Below are 21581 nucleotides of genomic sequence, written 5' to 3' on the forward strand. Positions count from 1 at the left end.
CAAGTCCACGTTAGAAATTCCATAAAGATTGAAAAATCCTACAAGGGATCTTCTCCTGCCAGAAGCGTGGTGCCAGGATGGCTATCCCCGCCCCTGAGGACATATCCTCGAACTCACCAGCCCCAGGCCCATTGCTCTCCGAGTGAGGAAAAAGCAAATCTCCGGTCTGGTTTGTCTTCCGGGAGCCTCTGGAGAGCAAGCGGCAAAGGCACCTTCCCAGAGCTTTGCTCTTGCTGTTCCCACAGGAAGCTTCACCTCAGATCCATAAACACTTCAGAGAAGAAACTTCTTACAGTAACTGACCATCTTTTCAGGGCTCTACATCAGAACTGTCACTCAACAGTTCTGTGATCTTAGCATGTCACGTGATTTCTCTGGGTTTCAACATCTCTCATCTATAAAATGGGAAGATGCTATTTATCACTTGTCTCACCAAACATCAAGCTGTTGGGAAGTTCCGATGAGATACTGTGCATGGAACGTTCGCTGAAAACTTGAGAATTGCTGAGCAAATGCAGTCACCTGAGGGACAATGTGGGTGCAGGAGACTCTGTGTATGCCCTGATCCCCGGAACTGTGTGCTGATCTGGGGAGTGAGGACCGAGGCGGCACAGGGACAGCAGCCAGAACTTGGAGAACTGGGCGGTTCCTCACACAGGTGATGCTTAGAAGGACACTGAAGAGTGCAATGGATTGGTCGGTTTCCAATAAGCAAATCCTGTCTCTGATTATATTGATAACAGATCTTATTTACTTCATTCCAGGGGTGGCAAGATAAATGAAAATTGGAATATTTGCAAAGGCTAAAGTCACTGAAGGGAACTGGAAGATGAAATATGTCGAGTTTCCATCTAAGTCAAATAACACATACCTTGGCCACATGGCCAATGCATTTCCCACTGTGTCCCACCTTCCGACCCGCACTGCTATGACCAATGCAGAAGAGGAGCCCAGAGCATTCCTGTGAGCTCGCTGGGAATTCAGTTATCACATCAAGTCGGTGACAGAATCAATCAGAGATAATAACTTCCCTTTATTTAATCTCCACATTCATGTCCCCTTGATCTTTTTATATTTCACTGGGAGGACACTGAGAGTAGGTCTTAGAATGTGTAGGGTGCAGAAAGCCCACTTCCATTACCTGTCTTGGCTGAGGCAGGAGCCTGATCGCCCGTAGGAGGTGGATTGTGAGATCTTCAAGGACAAGAGACTGGCAGATGCTGGTAGCTCACCAAGGAACCTGAGATTAGGGAGATGTAATAAACCCCACCGCTCAGGCCTTCCAACATTATCTCTGCAAACTGCAGATCAAACGAGGCCTTCAAAATCCCTTAAGGAACTCAGACCCAAAACACCAATCAGAGGAGTGAAACGAAAGACCAGAGATACCACACAGTACAAAATAGTCATTATTTATATTTTCAAAAAGAAAAAAAATTAACATTTGGAAGTTCTCTCCTGTAGGAAGAGGAGTGAATTGGAAGGAACAGGACTGGCTCCTATGCAGGTGCAGGTAAGAACAGCTGAGCAATCGGGGCTGGGATTTTTTTCACACAGCGTTAATAATAAAATTTCCTTTTCTTTTCTCTTCTTTTTATGTTTTGTGTTTTTGTTGTTGTTTTTTTTTTTTTTTTAGAAAAGGGGGGAGGAAGGAGAAATAAAATCGGAGAAAAATGCCAAAAAAACATTTTCCACAATATCTAAAATCAGAGAGCTATAGTTCTTGTCAAGACAGTATGAATTCTGGGTGAATTATTTTTTTTCCAGTTTCCAACACCAATAAAGATTTTTTGCAAAAGCCACCACATCAGAACACTCATCTTCCAGATCAAATAACCTCCTTCCCCTTTCGCCTTCGCTTGTCGTTTTTCATAAAGGGATAAAAGAATGTATTCTGTTCTTGCAAACAGTAAGTGCTAACAACAAGAGAGCTCTTCTGATACTTGCATGGTGGTGAGAAGTTTTCACAAATATCCAAGTTTTAGCACAGTTGGATGGACTGAAATTTCTCTCAATATAAATAGTACTGGAATCCACAAGCTGATCTTTGAGAAATTCTGCAAAAATCCTTTCTCGTTTCCTCTTCTTCCCCTTCTCTTAAAACTAACGGTCCTTCTTTTTTTTCCTTTTTGCTCCAGGCACCTGACGATTTGTTCTGCTCAGTTAGATGCAGACAGATTTCTCCAAGTACCACTGCAGGGCTGTCCTCAGGGCCAGCGCCTAACCGAATCCCCACAGGATCAGACTCGGTCAGGCCAAAGGGAACACAGTGACGCAGCAACAGGGTTTCATTAGGTTGAACAGCCGGAGTCCCGGCCTTCCCTCCCCCCATCCCCCAAGGTTACTTAGTGCTGTTTTAAAAGTCTGGGGCCGAGATGCAGTCTTCCCCCCACAGTAGAGTCAAAGCTCCACAGATTGCGCTGTCTACCTGGTGGTCAATGGCAGCCACAGTGGCTGCTGCTTCTGGAAAATAAACCGAGTCTCACAGGCAGGATCTTAGGACTGCTTCAGGCGCTTGCGTGGAGGTCCCAGAAAGGGGCACTGTGCCGAAGCCAGAGAGCGGTATGCCTCAGCCACCAAGTGGGGATGTGACACCACCATTGCCTTCCACCCCGAGGTCTCCAAGACATCCGAGGCATGACTAGGAGAAATATGAGAGATGAGTTACGAAACGAGGGAGTGAAGGATGGGTTAAACAGCCGCCTAGACAGCCTAATTTCCCAGAGTTTGCTGTAAAGGGTATCAATGCAAGTAACACTCAGATAGAAAATCCTTGATATGCATGAGAATTTGCTTGTTAGAGGGTATGCAGATCGCTGACCAGATTGTGGCTGTTGTGACTCTGAAAACCAGGACTTAGAGCTACTATATTACTAACTACAAGGTGAAATGTCCCTCAGGCTAGTCTCTACACTATCAAAGCTCTTTACATTTTTAAAATCCTCACCCCAGGATATGATTTACTGATGTTAGTGAGAGGGGAAGGAGGTGGGCGAGAAACATCGGCGTATGAGAGAATAAATGATTGGTTGTCTCCCATCCACTCACACAGGGGCTGGAACCCGCAACCTTTAGGTGCAGGGGATGATGCTCCAACCAGCTGAGCCCACCTGCCAGGGCTGTCAATGCTCTTTATGTTGCTAATGAAGAGACAAGAGACAGCTCAGAGCTTCCACCTGGCGCTGCCATTTCCTAGTGCCCTAACCACAGAGCAGATCAGAGCTGGGGTCTATCTGAATGAAAAGGAGGGGATACTAACCACACTTCCTTGAATGGTTCGATCTACAAAGCACCAAGCAAGTGTCCACCACAGACTGAGCACTCACTAGGACCATCACCTGGTGGTCTCCTCTTTTTCCTCAATCAGTAACTCCTTCGAAACAATCTTACAAACAGCCTTAGAGGGCATGGTTTCCTGATTTGGGGCATTTTCTGTGATGAATCATGTTCGCTATTTGCCTGGCCACCTCTGAGACCAGCGGTCGCCAACCTTTCGGGCCTCACGGACCACCAGTGGTCTGCTGACCACCGGTTGGCAACTGCTGTCTTAGACCCATCTCTGAGGTTGTTGTGAGAACTGTTGTGAGGGTTTTATGAAACCTGCTCTTTTTTGGGTTTTTTCCAAATGCTGTTCCCCATCAGGCAGGGGAGTAGAACATGCCCCACTGAGAATTATTTCAGAAAGGAATATGGCCAGGTCATTTGTCATTTAAGGTTGAAGGAACAGATCTACTGGAATGAACATTTCTTTCTCTACTGATGACCCCTTCTCTTTTCCCCATTCCACAATGGACCATTAGATATATTTTACTAACTCATAAAAACACACTCTGTTCACCCAGAGATCTGCATGCCTTTCATCAGGCCAGTGAATGTGAAGGAAAGATGCTATCATTTGGGGAACACAGCACATTATCATTTTCATCAATCTGATCACTACATGGAAGTAAAACACCTCACTCAGCAATCAAATTAGACCCGTGAAAGCAAAACCCTCTTCCACACTGTCAAGATGAAGGGAAAGATGAAAACTGTATTTACTACTAGAAGTTAATGAAGCTCCTCATTTATTTTGTTCACTAATGCAGTCTTTTCACTTCTCCAGCTGCCCCAACTACCCTGGAAGAAGGACTCTGAAGATGCCAACTCACTAGTTGATGAAGTCCACGGCCTGCGTTTTCAATTGATCTGCGCTGTGGAGGTCAGCCAAGATGAGAATCTCTGCGGCGTTCTCCACAGAGAGGTTGCTGCAGAGGGCGTCCTCACACATGACCTTTAAGCGCTCCAGGGCGTACTGTAACACAAGCACTGCCGTCAGAACAGAATAGCTCTGGGCTGCCCGCTCCTGAAGCTGTACCATCATGTAACGGAGACATGAACAAATCGCGCATTCAGTGAGAAGGCTACGACTGTAATTGTAAAACATAACCATACTCCAAATGCTGAGATGAAGACAGCTAAAATAACGTGCATACCTACCACTCCAGTTCTACAGTGTACCTAGGAGAAAAAGGGCAATTATGAAATAGACCCACATCCTCACGTTTACCCTGTCCCGATATTATTCAAGTGTTTCTTAAACCATCACTCCCTACCCTCACAATGACAGATCACTCTGCTTCGGGTCACCAGGGACATGACATGTTCAGTGTCTGCAGTCCTTTCATTCGGAGCCGCTCTAGGGTGAAGCACGGTCACCGGCCTGGCAGGATATCCTGACTGGCCCACTGGGCTGTGGAAAGGAGCCTGTGGTGCTTTCACCAGCATCTCTGCCACGAGCTGTTCCTGAATGAGGGTCAACCCCAGCCTCCTTTCAAACAGAGGGTAAATGGAGTCCTATTTTATTGGGGTTGAGGTTAAGATTCTCAGGGTAGAAAAACAAAGCAACAAAGACCCTGGGATCCAGTTTCAGTCTAAAACTTCTTCCAAGTAAAGGGTATAAATATTTTGTAAATGAAAGTCTAGGTTAATATTGGGCACATTTCATTTAGTTGATTTGTTTTGACGCAACTGTACTCCTTGCTCTCAAATATGAGATTATGAACTTACTAAGGAACTTCAAGGACAAGGAGGAGGAAGGCATAAAAAGGAGGCACAAAATAAAATGTCATTCATCAGTTCACAGGAAAGGGGTTTGGTTGGGGGTCTCCAGTCTCCCTACAGGTCCCATCTTAAGGAGCCTCAGAACTCAGTGGCATAATATTCCTCTAAGCTGAATCATGGCCATCAAACCAGGCCAATTTTATTTTTATGAATTCTGGGTGAGGAGGCATATCTGCTGGCACTTTGATCTCCTGCAGCAAAAAGAGAATTTTATTGGTTTTGGTACAGCTTTAATTTTTACATTTGAGTAACTGGAAAACAGTTTCCATGGAAAACAGGAATGACACTAGACAAGCAAGAAATTAGGTTTTTGTTTTAAAAGGCTGGGAAAGGTTTGGTAAATGTTCAGTTTTTACACAGTGCTGCACAGAATATTCCTCTTATCCTTTCTCAATACTTTCTTTTAAAAGGACTTTTGCTGTGAATAGCTCTGATCCCTACTGCATAATTAGACAAAAGTAGCCACTGCTGTCCCTTGGGGGACCAAGTTTTTTTCTTAATTATACTTCTGAAAAACCTGCCTAATGGCAGTACTTACCCGAGAGATTGAAATTGTGTCTCCCGGCCTGGCCAACGTGTTTTGTTTTGTTTTTGGTCTAATTACACATGTCCCCAGGAGACTGGGAAAGCTCAGAAGAAGCTGTTGCAGTCTCTTGGGTAAATTCTAGAGGTCTAGATCCTTCCATGAAAGATTTCTTATTCTGTTTTCCTGACGCTTACAAGGAGGTATAAAGGTAAGAATATTTTCCAATAAGCTTGAAGCAAGGAGTGTCTAATGGGAAATTCTGAATGGAATTTGAAAACACACCCTTCAGTTATTTCTCATTCATAAATTTAAAGTATTGCTGTGATTCAACTGCTTTAGCTTTTAAAATCCCAGCTTAACACAATGTACCGAAAATACCATTCTTAGAATGTCACTTCAGGCTGATCCCTATGCTCTGAGCTCTTATAGTAGTGAGTGCCCAGTAAGTTCTCTGGTTGAGGAGCAGAAATGAAAACCCAGGGACACATATGTCTAACCCTGGCTCTAAGAATATACAACTCTGAGCCTTAGTATTTCTGTCTAAAAAGTGGGCCTTTCAATGCTACTCACCTTTATGGGAGCTAGAAGATGAGAGGAAGATAAACGCCTGTGTGTAAGCACCAAGTGACTGCTTCAGTGAAAATTAAAGGGCAGATGAGTCAGAATCACTATAAAATTCGTATTTATAAAAAGCAGGTATTGGGCGGAAGCCAGTTTGGCTCAGTGGATAGAGTGTGGGCCCTCAGACTTAAGGATCAAAGGTTCGATTCCGGTCAAGGGCATGTACCTTAGTTGCAGGCCCAATCCCTGGCCTGGTGTGGGTGAGTGCAGGAGGCAACCAATCAATGTGTGAGACACATCAATTCTTCTCTCTCTCTGTCTCTCCCCCTCCCTTCCACTCTCTCTAAATATCAATGGAAAAAATATCCTCGGGTGAGGATTAACAACCACCACAAAAGCAGCAGGTATTGGGCTGTGTGTCTTCAACTTCCTCAGAGCTCACAATGTGTATTTCCTTACTGTCTCCACTGGAAGCAAGTTTCCTCTGGTCAGAGCTGAGCTAGACTGAAAGGGAATGGGATGTTCGCATTGCTTAACGGTACTAATTCAGTCTTGAAAGGTAATATGCAGGATACAGTATTATTCAATCCTTTTCATCTGTAGCATCGATTGGGTTTACATGCCTTATCCTCTACTAACACTCCAAAACGCTGATCAATAAAGATGAAACCTCCACGTAAATACAGGCACTTTCCTCTGTCCTCAGGGATGCAAAGGAAGGTGGAAGGAAGTCCCATGAGCAAATCCTGAAAAGGCGCTAGTGCCCTTTCCTCGGAGCCAGAGCCAGCTCTGCCTCACATGGGCACTGCAGCATCCTGGCAGAAAGAAGGGACACTTCCAGCGGAGAACCATCTTTCTCAGAGAGTCTGCTATTGGATGGGTTTAAGTCCTTTGACATTCTTGCCGCAACGCCCCTTCCCAACACAAGAAAAGCTCCCACAGGATAAACAGTAATCACCCCCACTCCCGTCATACTTCTTTAGACCACAGGGCTTGGAGGACAGACAGGTCACTGAGCTCTCTTCAATGTGTTTATACAATGAAAGTCAGTTTCCCAAAGTGTGCTTTGGGGAACACTAATCCAGGGGTGATCTTTCAGGAAAAGAATTCCAGAGTTAACTGAATTGGAGAAATGCTATGATAGTGCACATGAACATACTAAAGGTTCTGAGAAATCCTGCAATAAAATAGCAACAATACACAAAACCTCGCATTTGACTTGGTTACACTCAGTGTTTCATTGGGATTGAGTCTGCAACTGAGGCACATGCCTCCCCCCGCCCCGCCCGCCCCCCCACCCCAGCTTATTTTGGGAATCACTGGTCTGTTGTTTTAGGTAATCGCATTTCCTTTCTAAGATCCCATTTTCACTTTCACACTTTAACATTTCTCAAATCAAAATGTATCTTACAATCAAAGTATACATTTACTGTAGTAGTAGCTCTTATTTCCCAAAGAGATAGTAATCGTCTTACAATTTTGAGTATTTCAAAAACTACTTAGGGGAAAGTTAAAAATGCTAACCAGGACACTGGGAAAAAGATTATTCTCTTATTGAAAAAGTTTAAATAAAAGTTAATGAACCCAACAACATTTTATACATTATAAAGCCAAATTATAAATCCAAATGTGAGTCTTAAATATCACTATGGTTAAATCTGAGAGGTAATTTAGCAGACTTCTTCTTTTCCATATGTAGAGTGGCCATATATAATTTACCATTCAAAGCAGGATGCTTTTGAAAATAAAAAGGGCGCTTTCAATAATTGGGCTGCAGCACAAGTATGAAACAGGACTGTCTAGCCAAACTAAGATATGTGCTCATCTTACTTACAATGCAGCATAGAAGCCCCGCCATGAAACTCAAGAAGTTACAGAAACTCCTAGTTTTGTGATTATTTTTCTATTCCTATCTCACCTTGTCAGCAGCTGCCAGCAAATCATCAGCCATTTTGTCCAGGTTTGGAGCTTTCCCCGTGTAAATGAAGCACATCATTTCCTTAAAAACTTCAGGCTCCACATCATTGATTTCAACCCGATTCTATGCCAGAAAAACTGGAAGTCAGAAACATTCCAGCAAAACAAATTCCCTAAACAATTTTCATGATTTTAAGCTCTAGTGAGGAGAGAAGCTTGTATCATTTAAAACCTAACATGAATGAAAAATTGTTCTTTGCCATATTTGATTATAATATTCTCCATCATATGTACCACCTTTGTTTTCAAAGATAACTATAGCTTTCATTTTTTTACCTTTCTTTTCTTGAGTAGAAACACATGTCTAATACCCTCACCCCAAACCCTTTGGATGATCTGCCTGGGAGAGAGTAAGTCTCCTTTACCTAGAATCCTTCTGGACTACCTCTCTCCACTCTCACAGTGTCCCTTCAGGGAATTCATAATCCATTTTAGTAACACAGTAAGAAAAGATAATTAGGAAAATAAATCTGCTGCCAAATTGGAAAACTCATCTGAATCTAGTCACCTAGCTAGAAGACATATTTTTATCCTGATACATACCTTTTTGCTCTCCTCCATTTCATGTTCAAACATGGCACTAAAAACTGGAGAACGAGCTAGAAAGTGAAAGGCAACAGAGACAAATGTGGTTATCACGTTGTAAATCACTCAGTTCTTCTGTTATGTAGAAGAGGTCATTTTCTTTGCTGTCACACTGGTATAGGAAAGGGTCTTAAGCCTCAAATTATATCAGAATCATAAAATTCATTTCTTTTCATATTATACCAGTAAGTTAGTAATTACAATACATAGTCAAAAAAAGAAAATGCTACTTACAAAATAATTTATTAGCTAGATTCCAAACATTCATGTTTTAAGGAAATTACTCAAATTTATCTATATGTTGGATGACAATGATATTCTCTGGGTAGATTTGGGGGTTCAACTGGAAGGTCCTTTAGGGTTCTAAGCAGGATGTCTTGATACCTACATTTTTGCCTGGAAAAAAGACACCTACTTTCCCCACATCCAGGGACCACACAGCAAGGAGGCCCAGAACAAGGCTCAATGGCATCCACTAACTAGATGAAACGCATGCTCATATACAGCAGGTTTTCTGGTCCTCCCAGCCTTGCATTCTCAACAGAGATGATAACTTCCCAAAGAGGCAAGAAAAAGAAATCTTAGGGATTACATCGTTTGTAGCCCTTCAAAGCTCAACCCTAATAAAAAATAAAAAAATGAAATAAAATTAAAAAAAAACTCAACCCTACCTAACAAAATCTTATTCCTTAGTATTTAATGTCTCTCATTGGGGATAATTTAATTTTTCCCCGAGGGGTGGGAATAATGAAAAAAGGTTAAGAAGCAGTGTTCTAAGTCATGCCCAATTCTAGTCTAATGAACACTATAAATAATAAGTAAACTTAATTTCAACCATGAAAGTAATAAAATGGCTAAGAACTCAAATCTTATCATGTTGTCCGACAATCAGGGATTTGGTGAAAGTTAAGACTACCAATCTCTAACTGAGAGAGGAAGAACAGATGGAATATATACAGGACTTTGAGCTAACAGGTAACTGGAACTTTCACTTATAGTTTATGTTAGGAAGGACTAATTTTAGATCTGCCATTTTTTAACCACACATCTTGGGCAAATCACTAAACCCTCTGAGCCTCAATGCTTTAAACTATGCCAAAGGATATTAATTCTCCTTGTTCTTATCTCAGAAGGGCTACAGACTAAAAGGTACTAAATAAATACATTACAGAAATTGAAGACTAAAGGGTTGGTGATTTTAATAAAGAGGGAAGTGTCCAAAGCAGTGATATGCTTAGAGGGTCATCACTGGATAGACAGATACTGAGGTTATGAAATAAATAAAATCACCCAGGGAGAATAAGGAGAATGAAAAGAGAACTGAGAGAACACCAATGTTTAAAAGGATGCGTGAAGAAGAGGGAGGCCACACATCAGAGGTAGCCAGAGAATCAGAAGAAAACTAGAATAAAGGAGCCAAATAATATATGAACGAGAGTCTCTCAAATGTAAGAACTAGCCGGCCATATTACTTTGGAAAACTGCTTTCATTGCATGTAGATGAACTGAGGACAGTGAGAGGAGACAAGTTGAGACAGTAAATGTGCTAACTTAAGAAATTTAGCTGAGAGAGAGAGAGAGAGAGAGAGAGAGAGAGAGAGAGAGAGAGAGAGAGAGAGCTGAGAGAGAGAGAGAGAGAGAGAGAGAGAGAGAGAGAGAGAGAGAATGAGAATGAATAACTAGGGGGAGTAGCCTGAGCCTGTTTATAGACTGAGGGTAAACAGGCAATAGGAGAACGAGAGTTGATGAAGATACCAGATAACAAGGGTATAAGTGGCAGAGTAAGAAGAAGAAGGAGGCAGCATGGGATATGAAACAGAACAGAAGTAGAAAGTACAGCACTCTGGACACAAGGAAGAACACCCCTTCCACCAAGAATGCAGGGAAAATGCAGGTAAGGTGAGAGGCAAGAGCTAAGGGACAGGGCCTCAATTTTCTCTTGGAAGAAGTAGCAAGGTCATCTTTTAGGAGTTGGAGATTAAAGGAGAGTAGTGAAGTTGTGAAGTAGCTATTGTTGAGAAAAAGAAAGGGAGCTGACTAACTGTAGGACGAGTTCTTGGCAGTGCTGAGGGCCCAGCTGAGTATGGAGCGCTAACCTAAGAGTTGATGACTTTCTTTAGCAATACACGGTACCATCTAGTTCAGAGAGGGAACAGAAAGATGGTTAGATTGAGCCAGAGTGGGGTTCTCCAGGTGTGTATTTTAGAACAGAGCTGAGAATCTTGGTAAGAAATTTGTTGCTGAAAATTCATGCTATTTCCTTTTATGTCTTATGGCCTGAATAGAAGTCTGTGGCTGGCTGCTATGCTTTCATGTGGTCAAGTCAACCCTGCCTTGTCAGTTCCCCTCTGTGTCACTCTTTCTCGTCTCAAAGACAAAGGGCCTATTATTAGAATAAGACCTGATCCTCCATGTCACTGGCAATATTCTTATCCTTCTGATGTGTTTATATGGAAGAGAAGCCTAAGATCTCCAGGGCAGGGGACTTAACTGAACGTAGTTTATCCTGAGTCCAGAATCCTCTCTGTTATATCCTAAGTCCCTTGTTTAGGAACTAATACTTGATCCTAAGCAGTGTTTTGACATCTGTTTTCTAGGTGCAAAGGCATTCAAAACATATCATCATCCATTCCTTGAAAATGGTGGCCTAAGTCCACTACAGAAAGGAAAAATAGAAATACCATTTTTATGCAGAGTTGCCTTTTTGATTATGACAACTAATGTCACCACAATATAAAAATATATTTAGTTGCAATTTTTTTTCACTAGTTCAAAAGGCTGAAGTTATTCAACAGGTCATTATGCAGCCACTGGTTTGCCTTGTTTCACCAAAACGAACAAGATACTAACCTACGAATAGATACTAACCTGCTAAGATAGCTTTGTGAGCCTGGAATTCCTGGCCAGCAACACACAAACAACAGTCTGTGAACCGGGAATTCTCCCAAAGTCCTCCTAACTCATCTGCCAACCGGCACTCGGGAACCTTCACCATATTCATGGTATTCTGGCCAGAAATGTTGACGGAATCTTGCACCACACTCACCTGTAAAGACAAGGAAACAGTCCAAAGCTTTTGTTATCAGGAATTTTCTTCCCAGCAGGAAGAGAGATGATTTATACCTCATTCAGATACTAACGTTAGTCATATTCTCTTGAAACCATCTCCACAAATCAAGGCTTTATCCTCTGGATCACGTAATTTTCAATCTATCACAGTTATACTTAGTCTACACCATCTCAGGAAAATAGGGAGAAAGCCCCACAAATCTCCTTCTCCTCCAACTTCTAATAAGCCTCACCTCCCCTTCCCTGAAAACCTGGGCAAAACCATCAGAGGGAAAAACTAAAAGAAACAAATGTTAAACCTCAAGTATTTACCTTATTCTGCCTTAAGGTTAAATACAAAGAACTCCTATAGAAACTACCATTTAAATTAAACTCTTCAGAGAGAAAAATCTAGTACACCTAAAAGCATTTCACTTACTTTAGTTAGGTCTGGAACATGAAAATAACATGCAACTTCCATAGGGCCTGGTAAATAATTGGTACTTCCGTGCAAGTGTTAATTTAATGAACAGGACTAGGCTTGGAAGATCTTTCTGGCAGAGATAACTGTGTGGGTATCCCACACCATTTATACCCTTACTCAGTCATTTGTGACAATGAAATACAAGACTGCTGGCTCCTGCTAGACTTGCACTCATAGCTTTGGAACAGAATGAGAAGAACAGGTTTAAAGAGGGATCCAACTTGCCACATGGCTTCAGCAGCAGGTTTTAACCAGTTGAATTAACAGTTCAGTTTAGATTTAAAACAAAACAAAACAAGGTAACTTCTAGATGCATCAGTGAAAGGTAAATTTGTTAGTATACCAAATACAAGAATTTATAAATCATATAACATTACAAAATAAATGTAAGTTACCAAACTGAAGCAGATCAGTCTTCTGCCTAGTAATCACTGCTATGCTTCATCTCCTACATCATAATAGGTTAGAAATGTTAAAATCAAAGCAGAATTCATAAACCTTGAGAATCAGCTCCCCCATTTTGCTATTCTGATAAGTTAGTTGAGAAAGGCAGCTTAGGAACATCCTAAATGACCCAAATTTCTTTTAACCTTCAAGATAGAAGTCATCCCTTAAATGCAGTCATAAACCCCGAGGCAAAGTTAATGCCCCATCCAAATGACCCGCAGTCCCTTCTGTGCTGGAGTGAGATATTTATTACCAGGTCGAGAAATTTATTCATTTGTTTAAAACGAGCTGTTATAGTCTTGAGCAATGAAGCAGCCAAGTTAATCAATTATGAATGTGCTTAGCATTAGCAGCACATTTATCAGAGCCAGATTATAACATTATTTTAATAGCCTGAGACCCAGCACAAACTACTGCACAGATCCTCTCTTGTCCTGTGTAAGATCTCTAATTTGGGTCAGCCATTCTCTCATATTAACACTCTTATTTCTTTGATATAATATTAATATCAAAGTAGAAAATGCCTGTTTCCAGTTACAGCTTAAAAATACTGATGATTAATTTATTTTAAAAAAAGGAAAAGACCAAGTAAATCCAACTTCCTCATAAAGAAGGCAGGACTCTCTTGGGATGACCAATGAAGGGAATGGAGAATGCTTTTGGCACTAGGTCCTAAGCCTGAATTAAACCAGGCTGACAGGAGCCCAAAGTCATTAACACTTGATGGCAATTTACTAGTCTGAGTAAAATGAATTGGCAAGAGATAAGGTGAATTTCAAACTATGGTTACCACAGACCCTCTGCTGGTTAGATGCATGCTTGGTAATAAGTGGGGCACCCAAAACTGTGACTCCTCTTGCAGGGACAATTCCTCTCTCTAGACACAAATAGGAACGCACAAGAAGGAGAATGTACCTTTACTGTCTGAGCCAGACTTGTTCTGTAGATATATGGATGCCTGGAGTCTCCAGAGTTCTGAATGTCTGGCACCTCTTACCAACATTAAATACGCTTAATTAAAAATAAATTTTAAATGGCATTCACAAATGAGTCTTCAGAGCCCAAACTTTTAACTTAGAAAGGGATTGTTTTCCTCTGCAAATGATGCTGCTAAAATGAAACCATTTTGAGAAAAACTAAAGATTTTTTTAATGCCTATAAAGTTGACTATGGAGACTCATTCAGAATTACAGCTGCGAAGATGACGTGACTGTGACATTTATGCCGTCTTACAAATGACTGCATGAAAATGTCTCAGGAAGGCTGTATAACCCTCTAAATTTCAAGCTGTAAAAGGGCCTCACTTTTAAAGTCAATTACTTTTCTTAAAAAATATTTCATAAAAGACTAAAGATTGTGCCAATTCCTGAATATTTTACTTAAACATAAAAAATAAAACCAATGGAAATAATATTTTTTAACTTCCATATCATTAAAACAATTGAGGGGGGGAAAGACTCTGCATATAGATTGTTTATAGCAGCAGCACTGTTTCTAATCAAAAGACTAGCAACAACCTAAATGTCCATCAACAAGAGAATAAACTGTTGCCTATTCACACAAATATTACACAGCAGTAAAAATGAATGAACGGTAGTTACATCCACAATATAAATTTTAGAAACATAATGTGAAAAGAACAAGTCCTAGATGACTACATACTTTCTGACACCAACTTTATAAAGCTCAAAACCAATCAAATGAAAACAACATATTATTCAGGCTACAAATAATATATGAGGAGATAACATATAATTCAAAATAGCTCTTTAGTATATCCTAAGGGGGGAAGACAACAGGTTTAAGGGTTAGGGGAGAAACATACAAGTTAATTCCAAGTTACTGCTGGGTTGGCTGAAGTTTACTACATTATCATATTTATAACCTACTAGAGGCCCGGTGCATGAATTTGTGCACAGGTGTAGTCCCAGTGGCTGGGGGGATGGGCCGCTGGTGGTTGGCGGTCTGGTCCCGCCCCTGATGGGGGGGGGGGTAAATGGGGGTAGGGTTGACCAGCACCGCCCCCTGGTCGAACTCCCAGTTGAACTCCCAGTAGAATTCCCAGTTGAGGGGACAATTTGCATATTAGCCTTTTATTATATAGGATAATAATGTTACATATTAAATCACCATTTTTGTAGGACAAAAACAATCAAATATTGGCATTTTCACACAGTTCAACTAAAATATCCAAATAATTCATTAATAACAATAAAGAGAAAAAAATAAATAGATCCACACATTTAAAATTTGGCAAAAATCATATTCCGAGGCTATGAAGGGATATTCTATGTTTGAGAAGGAAAGAAATGTTTTAAGAGTTAAGTAGTATCTCCTGGCTTGCGTGGTTCAGTGGTTGAGCGTCAACCTATGAATCAGGAGGTCATGGTTCGATTCCCAGTCAGGGCACATGTCTGGGTTGTGGCTGGATCCCCAGTGGTGGGGCATGCAGGAGGCAGCTGATCAATGAATCTCTCTCATCATTGATGTTTCTCTCTCTCCCTCTTCTCCCTTCCTCTCTAAAATCACTTAAAAAATATATTTTTAAAAGAGTTTAGTAGCATCTAGATATTTCCTATTTCAACTTTAATTGCAACATTACAAAGAAACTCTGAAATCTTCTACCTATCAAAGGCACATACAACGAAGGTGGAATATGTGCATCTTTATTGCTAACAGCTACTTGTTTTCAATATAAGAAATGGAGGGAAGGGTCAACAGAAGCTAAAAGTAGATTTTCAAGTAGATTTTTCAAGTAGATTTTCCGTGGTCCAAATTATTAAAAGTGTAAAGCTTTCATGATTCTGTTTCATTACCAAAATAAATACTCTCTGTTAAGAAAACCTGGTAGAGCCCATGTTTCCCTGGGTAAATAGCATTTAGCTCCACTTAGCGTGGCACAGCAGCCTAGAGAGAGAAAATGGAGAGCTGACACTAATTTGCTGCACAATGTTAGGAAAAAATTACCTGACCTCTCCAGGCACCGCTTCTCTCCCCAACAACATGAAATGAAGATAATAGAACTAACCTAGCTCAAAGGATTGTAAAAATAGACAATTCAAGGAATACTTTGAAAATGCTTCCAAATACATTAGCTAAGCAATATCATCTTGGAAGAATTGCCACATTTCCTAATAGTCAGACAAAAACATCACTGAAAATTGAATGTGAACCCAGCGTGGCACATTATAAACAAGACCATACATTTGGCATTTTCAGAGTTTGCAATCTAATTTCATTTAAATATTCATTAACAGTAACATTACTAAAATAAAGCCCAAACATACAAATGTGTGATTCTTAGTCTTGCACCTTAGGATGAATTCCCTCCTGCAGCCTCTGGGAATATCAAAAAATATTTTAAAATTAATGAAACAACTATACTTATTGCATCATGACAGGACAGACATGTATCTGGGCCAAAGACTGATGAGGAATGGAACAGTGGAGTATTCATAATCTAAATTTGTATGAGGGCATCAACTTCACAAAGCCTCGAATAATAACAAAATACTATCTAAACCAATAATAAATAAAATATGAATATGAACTAAAATAAACATATATTTTCCCCCCATTGATAAAAGGAAGCAACAGGTCAAAGGGATAGGACTTACACCAAAGAATAATCTAGCTTTGTAAAGCGCTAAAAACTCAGATGAGCTGTATATATTTTTAAAACCCACACATCCAACACATACCCCCATGCAACTGTCTTGCAATGCTGAATGCTACTAAGTCCACAGAGAGCCTTGGAACAGAAACGAGTCTCACTAGGCACAAGCCCAAGTATGATAAGCAACACTCAGCACCTGTGGCCAACACTGAAGTGTGAGGAGAACAGATGGCATACCTGGTCCGATGGTAAGAAACTGATGGCATCAGCAGAACCCAGCAGACGTTTCCCTGTTCAACATCTCCTCACTTCCAAAGTGTCATCTCACTTCCCTTCTAAGTCAGTAAGGCAAATCTAAACTTAACCACAGCATTTCTCCTAAGAGAATTTTATATGGGGAAGCGAAGGGGGAGAGGGCGCCTCAGTCTTAACTACAGGATGAGAGATTGCCAAGTGAGGGCAAGACAACTGGTCTCCAAATCAACAATGTCCATATAAAAGGTGGAGCAGATATGGGGCGGTAGGGGGGAGACAGCACATGAGAAAAGGCTGGGCCCACTGTGGACTTAAAAATAATGCAATAAAGGCACTGCCTAAAACACCAGATGCAATATTTAGAGGAGATATCTTTCTTCAGAGAACAGTTGAGATTGGCTTTCATTTCCAAGAGAAATTAGAATTTTCCACTATATTTAAATTTTTCTGAAATTTAGGTCTTTAAGATAGGTGAAGATTAAATTGATGGTCTATTTATATAACATTTAACTTCATACAAAACCACCTAGTTGTATTCATTTCTTACTTGGGCAACTGAGTATGTAACTAGTTAGATTACATGGAATTCAAATTTAACGTTCATCAGACAAAAAACAACTGCAACAATTTCTGTATTTACCTAGGTGTCATCCTGCTAGTATTTCCTTTTTTTATTATAAGGCAGCTATTATGAAAACTGCATTTTACATATTCAGTGTGATATCTTAATAAATGATGCTTCCAAAATTTCCTAACCATGAGGTACTATTCTGTGGAAATAATTAAGCTGTGACTCAGAAAAAAAGCCAGCTCCCACTGGCCAGTCCTCTTCTACAAAAGGGCATGATTCCTAAGGGACACCCTCCCCGGCTGCACAGGTGGTGACATGCTTTGGGACTGTCATTAACTCACAGTGCACGCCTATTACTTGACAGAACAACTGTAGGAACTTGCCTGCACCGTCCCCAGGAAAATACAGTGGTCATTCTTGTCAAGCGCTGCTGCTCAGGAAGTGGCTTCTTGACCATACAATGTATAGGAAACACTGCCATCTAAGTTGACTGGAGGTTTTATTCGTTTATTACACTGTGAGCTTATGAATATTTATAAATGTGTTGATAAGAGCATGAAATGACTTCTTAGTAAATAGTCATTAAAGAAACCACTTTCCAACTCACTCTCAGTTTGGGAATTTTACTTCAAGACTTCTCTTGTAAACCTAAAAAAGGCTTTTAAGTTGTTGGTGAGAAGGACTTGCCTAACAGACTACAGATAACGCTCAGCTATTATGAGTTAGAGAGCTTTATATAACCTTCACTCTAGAATAGAGGATTCTCACCTTCCTATTTCACAATTACTCTAGCAAGACAATCCAGAGACATTCAACTCCTGATAAGTCATCCAGTTCAAAGAGCAGAAAAGAAAAGTGATCTACAGTCAAACATATGTGGACTTCATACTCAAGAAGAAGCCATAAAGTTTAAGGAACAAATATACACATATATTTGCTGGCCATTCTCCTCAGCTTGAAGTAACAGTCCTTCCAAATGCTATCTGAAAAACCCCGCCAAGAAAAAGCCAGAATCCTGACCCAAGCAATTCAAAAATCATAAATACCAAGATTGTACACAATCTTTGTTTTGAAGAACAGTAACAAGTGGAAAGCTAGATGCCCAACAACCTTGAAATCACAGCAGTTTTCAACCAGTCATATCAATAACGTTTGTGCAACACCATTCCACCTGGGGGTTCTTCCCATTCTCTATTCCTGATACAATACGATTACATCGGCCACTACTGACCAGGCCTGGGAACGGCTAGTCTCACAGTGGGGAAGAAGCACTCACCTCACAGAAGAGGGTAAGCTTGTCATCAGGGAGAAGCCCGTTGGCTTCATCCAAGAGAAAATCTCTACGGATGAATTTTTTGAATCCCCAGTCTTTGCCTTGCACAAACCTATATGCCCGTTGACTCTCTGAGGTGAAAAAAAAGTTATATTTAGGGTTACTCAAAAAACCAGATCAAATCTATAACTTGTCAGTGTATGAAGTTGCTGGATGTGAAAATAAAGAATCAAACAAAGAAGAGAACATTTACCCATAGCTTTGGTTTCTTCTCCCTTGGCATTCAGGATGGAGAATTTGAATTTTGCCCGAACTTCACTCTTTGGACAGCTAACCAGTAACAGGTAAAGTGACAGGTAATCTTTGCTTTCTTCATCTAACCCTTTTGGGTTTACTCTCAAACACCTGCCCAAAACAGATAGGGGGGGAAAAATGTTGAAAACATCCATGCTTTATAGGCTGGTGAAGTGATAGGAGAGAATTAGAACATCAGAATCAAGAGAGGGAGATGTTTAAAATATAAACAAGCTCAGGCCCCATAACCAGGAAATTCTGATTTAGTAGAATGACTACTTCAGAGCCACTTTTTTAGAGCAACCTGAGTCAACTAGAATCTGACAACACATCCCTTACATCCCTGCCTCTTTCCCCATAATCTCCCAAATCACTTTTACCCCCTAAAATATTTTCAAAGTCAGGCTATTCTAATCCTCAATCTCAGGAGAAGCAGCCCCTAATTTTGTTGGGACTGTGGTGAAACCATGAAAAAAATGTCAACAAGCCCTTAAATATCACCTTGGGAAAGAAAAAAGTATTTGAGAGAAATATGTGAATAGTACCCAATCTTTTCCAGATACTTTATCAATCTGGTAATAATATTATAAGATTAAAATAAAGGCGACAGCACGGAGAAAGCACAGATAAAAGTAAACTCCCAGGGTATAGCTCCACGCTATATAGTCAGAGATGCCAATCTGTTACCAATGAATCAAAACAAAATTCAGACAGAATTTAATAGGTTCCACTGAGTTAAGTTGTAAATGTCAGTTGAACTGCATGTGGTTCAGATACAGCTTCTACCAGATAGGCCATATGCATCCCCAAGGCCTTGCCAGTGTTATGACACCTCTCACAAACAGGTGGCTCAATCCAATGCCTCTCTAGGGAGTGCATATGCCACTCATATCACTATACACTGTGTTGAAGATGTAGATTTAAATACGATGCCTATGAATAAGCATTCTCTCTCAACATTTAGTAGTACACTGCTTAATGTATATAGCCAACAAATCTAAATGGGGAGCTATTTAACGTTCAGTGGGTTATCAGAAGTCAAAACTGGTGGTTCGCAGACATGTGTTCTGGTCTTTGCAGTGAGCACATGATAACACCCTTGATTGCCTGCTCCTCGTCAAGAGGACACATGGTTTAGATAGGACTGACCCCTTTGCCACAGGGAGTAATTGGTGGAACCCAGACCTAAACCAATCAGTATATGCATGACCACAGTTACTTCAGAGGAAGTCCAAAGGCTTCTGTTGGGTGGTAGTGGGTTATGCCGTTACTAATGCAAGTCATCCTTCAAGCACAAGGGACATTAGACTTGAGATCTCCAACAGCATGGAGAGCAGGGCAGAGCAGAGAGAAATGGGGTCCTTAATCTAAACACTAGATGCTGGATTGAACTAAGCTTCAAAACCATCCTACACCCTGTGCATTCCAGTTCCATAAGCAAATAAATCTTTATTTTTTAAAAACAGTCATTTTAAAAGTCAAGAGACTGTATGTTAAAATCTGGATTTCTTGCTTTACTTAAAGAATCAGAAAATATGGCAATGATCAGCCCTTATTCACATACAGCTATAGTCAGCTGGATCTCAGTAACCACTGCCCCTTTTAGAAGGACACCAGCTGGTTTGCCTAATAGTCAACACTTACACCAGATATGGATTATCTTTTACAACACTGGCCCTCTTTACTCATTTACATTACCCTACAGCCATTTGAATTTGCAGATCCCTGATATACTCATTAAATTAATTCAACAATTACATAGCAAGCACCTATGTGTAGCAGGCACAGTCGTAGACGCTGGGGAATTTTAAGTACAAAGTCCCTATCTCCAAGTACCTTACATTCTAGTCAATCTCCCCATAAAACCAAGCAAAACAGGCAACTTTTAGAAATACTTTTACAGCTAGATGTGTTCTTCCTCACCATTTCAGTTTATCATTGGCTCCTGATGAAAAGGTTGAGCTTTTAATGACTTCACCCATTTCCTCCCGGCAAAAGCTAAAGTTATTGATGGTCCACATGTAGGAGAATTTCACTACCTTGATCTGTTGATAGAAAACCAGGAATTAAATAAGTGGGTGACCTAAAAAACAGGCTGAAGCCCAGATCATTGTTTCTGCTCCCTCCCTCTACATGATCCCAGACGAAGACAGCACTATTTGGCCAGCATGGAGGCTCAGCTTTTCTCTCACCGTAGGTCCCTCTTCCACATTTTAAAAATGTATGTTTTTATTGACTTTAAGAGAGAGAAAGGAAGGGAGAGAAATAGAGACAGAAACATCGATGAGAGAAAAATATCGATCAGCTGCCTCCTGTACACCCCCTATAGGAGACTGAGCCTGAAACCTGGGCATGTGCCACATGAGCCACACCGGCAGGGCCCTCATCCACGTTTTAAGAAATCTCACAGTGACCAACTGCTTTCATAGCTTTTCTCAGCTTCTGAGAAATACCGAATGGAAAGTAGGAAAAACATGGACAGGGTTGGGAAAGCAGATGACAAAGCCATACCTATAATGAGCCTTTGTTCAGAGCAGTGTTTGACAATTGAGATGTTGATGCTACTACTTGGGGTTGAAAATCTCAAACCTAGTTTCCTTTTGAGTTGCCCAACACAGGAACACATTTCCATCAAGGAGGATGTAAGTGGATCTAATTTCAGAGTCCCCCCTTTTAATCTCCAGTGAAAAACCATGGCCTAGGGTATTCAGATTCCACTTGGAAAACCAAGGAATGGAAAGCTGACAAATATCTTACCTATCTACTATCTGGCAGTTATGTCTCTGAGAAAGCAGAAAACCCAGTGTCGAAAGAAATTGTATTCCTATTGCCCACCAAATC

General features: G+C 40.7%; 1 protein-coding gene across 5 annotated transcripts in view; it reads right to left on the reverse strand.

Annotated features, from left to right (window-relative positions):
• Positions 1–1013: 1013 nt before the first annotated feature.
• The window catches only part of LOC118671310 (speckle type BTB/POZ protein), a 76405-nt gene continuing 55837 nt past the window's right edge, over positions 1014–21581 (reverse strand). For 2 of the 5 annotated variants that reach the window (XM_036339353.1, XM_036339352.1), the window contains 8 exons: positions 20664–20785; positions 18700–18851; positions 18450–18577; positions 11621–11798; positions 8711–8766; positions 8109–8231; positions 4152–4351; positions 1397–2641 (listed from right to left, as the gene is read on the reverse strand). In XM_036339353.1, the coding sequence (XP_036195246.1) occupies positions 2497–2641; positions 4152–4351; positions 8109–8231; positions 8711–8766; positions 11621–11798; positions 18450–18577; positions 18700–18851; positions 20664–20785 (1104 nt within the window). In that variant the 3' untranslated portion in view covers positions 1397–2496. The other 3 variants (XR_004972737.1, XM_036339354.1, XM_036339355.1) reach the window with 3 other exon arrangements.

The sequence above is a fragment of the Myotis myotis genome, unplaced genomic scaffold, assembly GCF_014108235.1.
Source record: "Myotis myotis isolate mMyoMyo1 unplaced genomic scaffold, mMyoMyo1.p scaffold_m19_p_17, whole genome shotgun sequence".
Lineage (NCBI taxonomy): Eukaryota > Metazoa > Chordata > Mammalia > Chiroptera > Vespertilionidae > Myotis > Myotis myotis.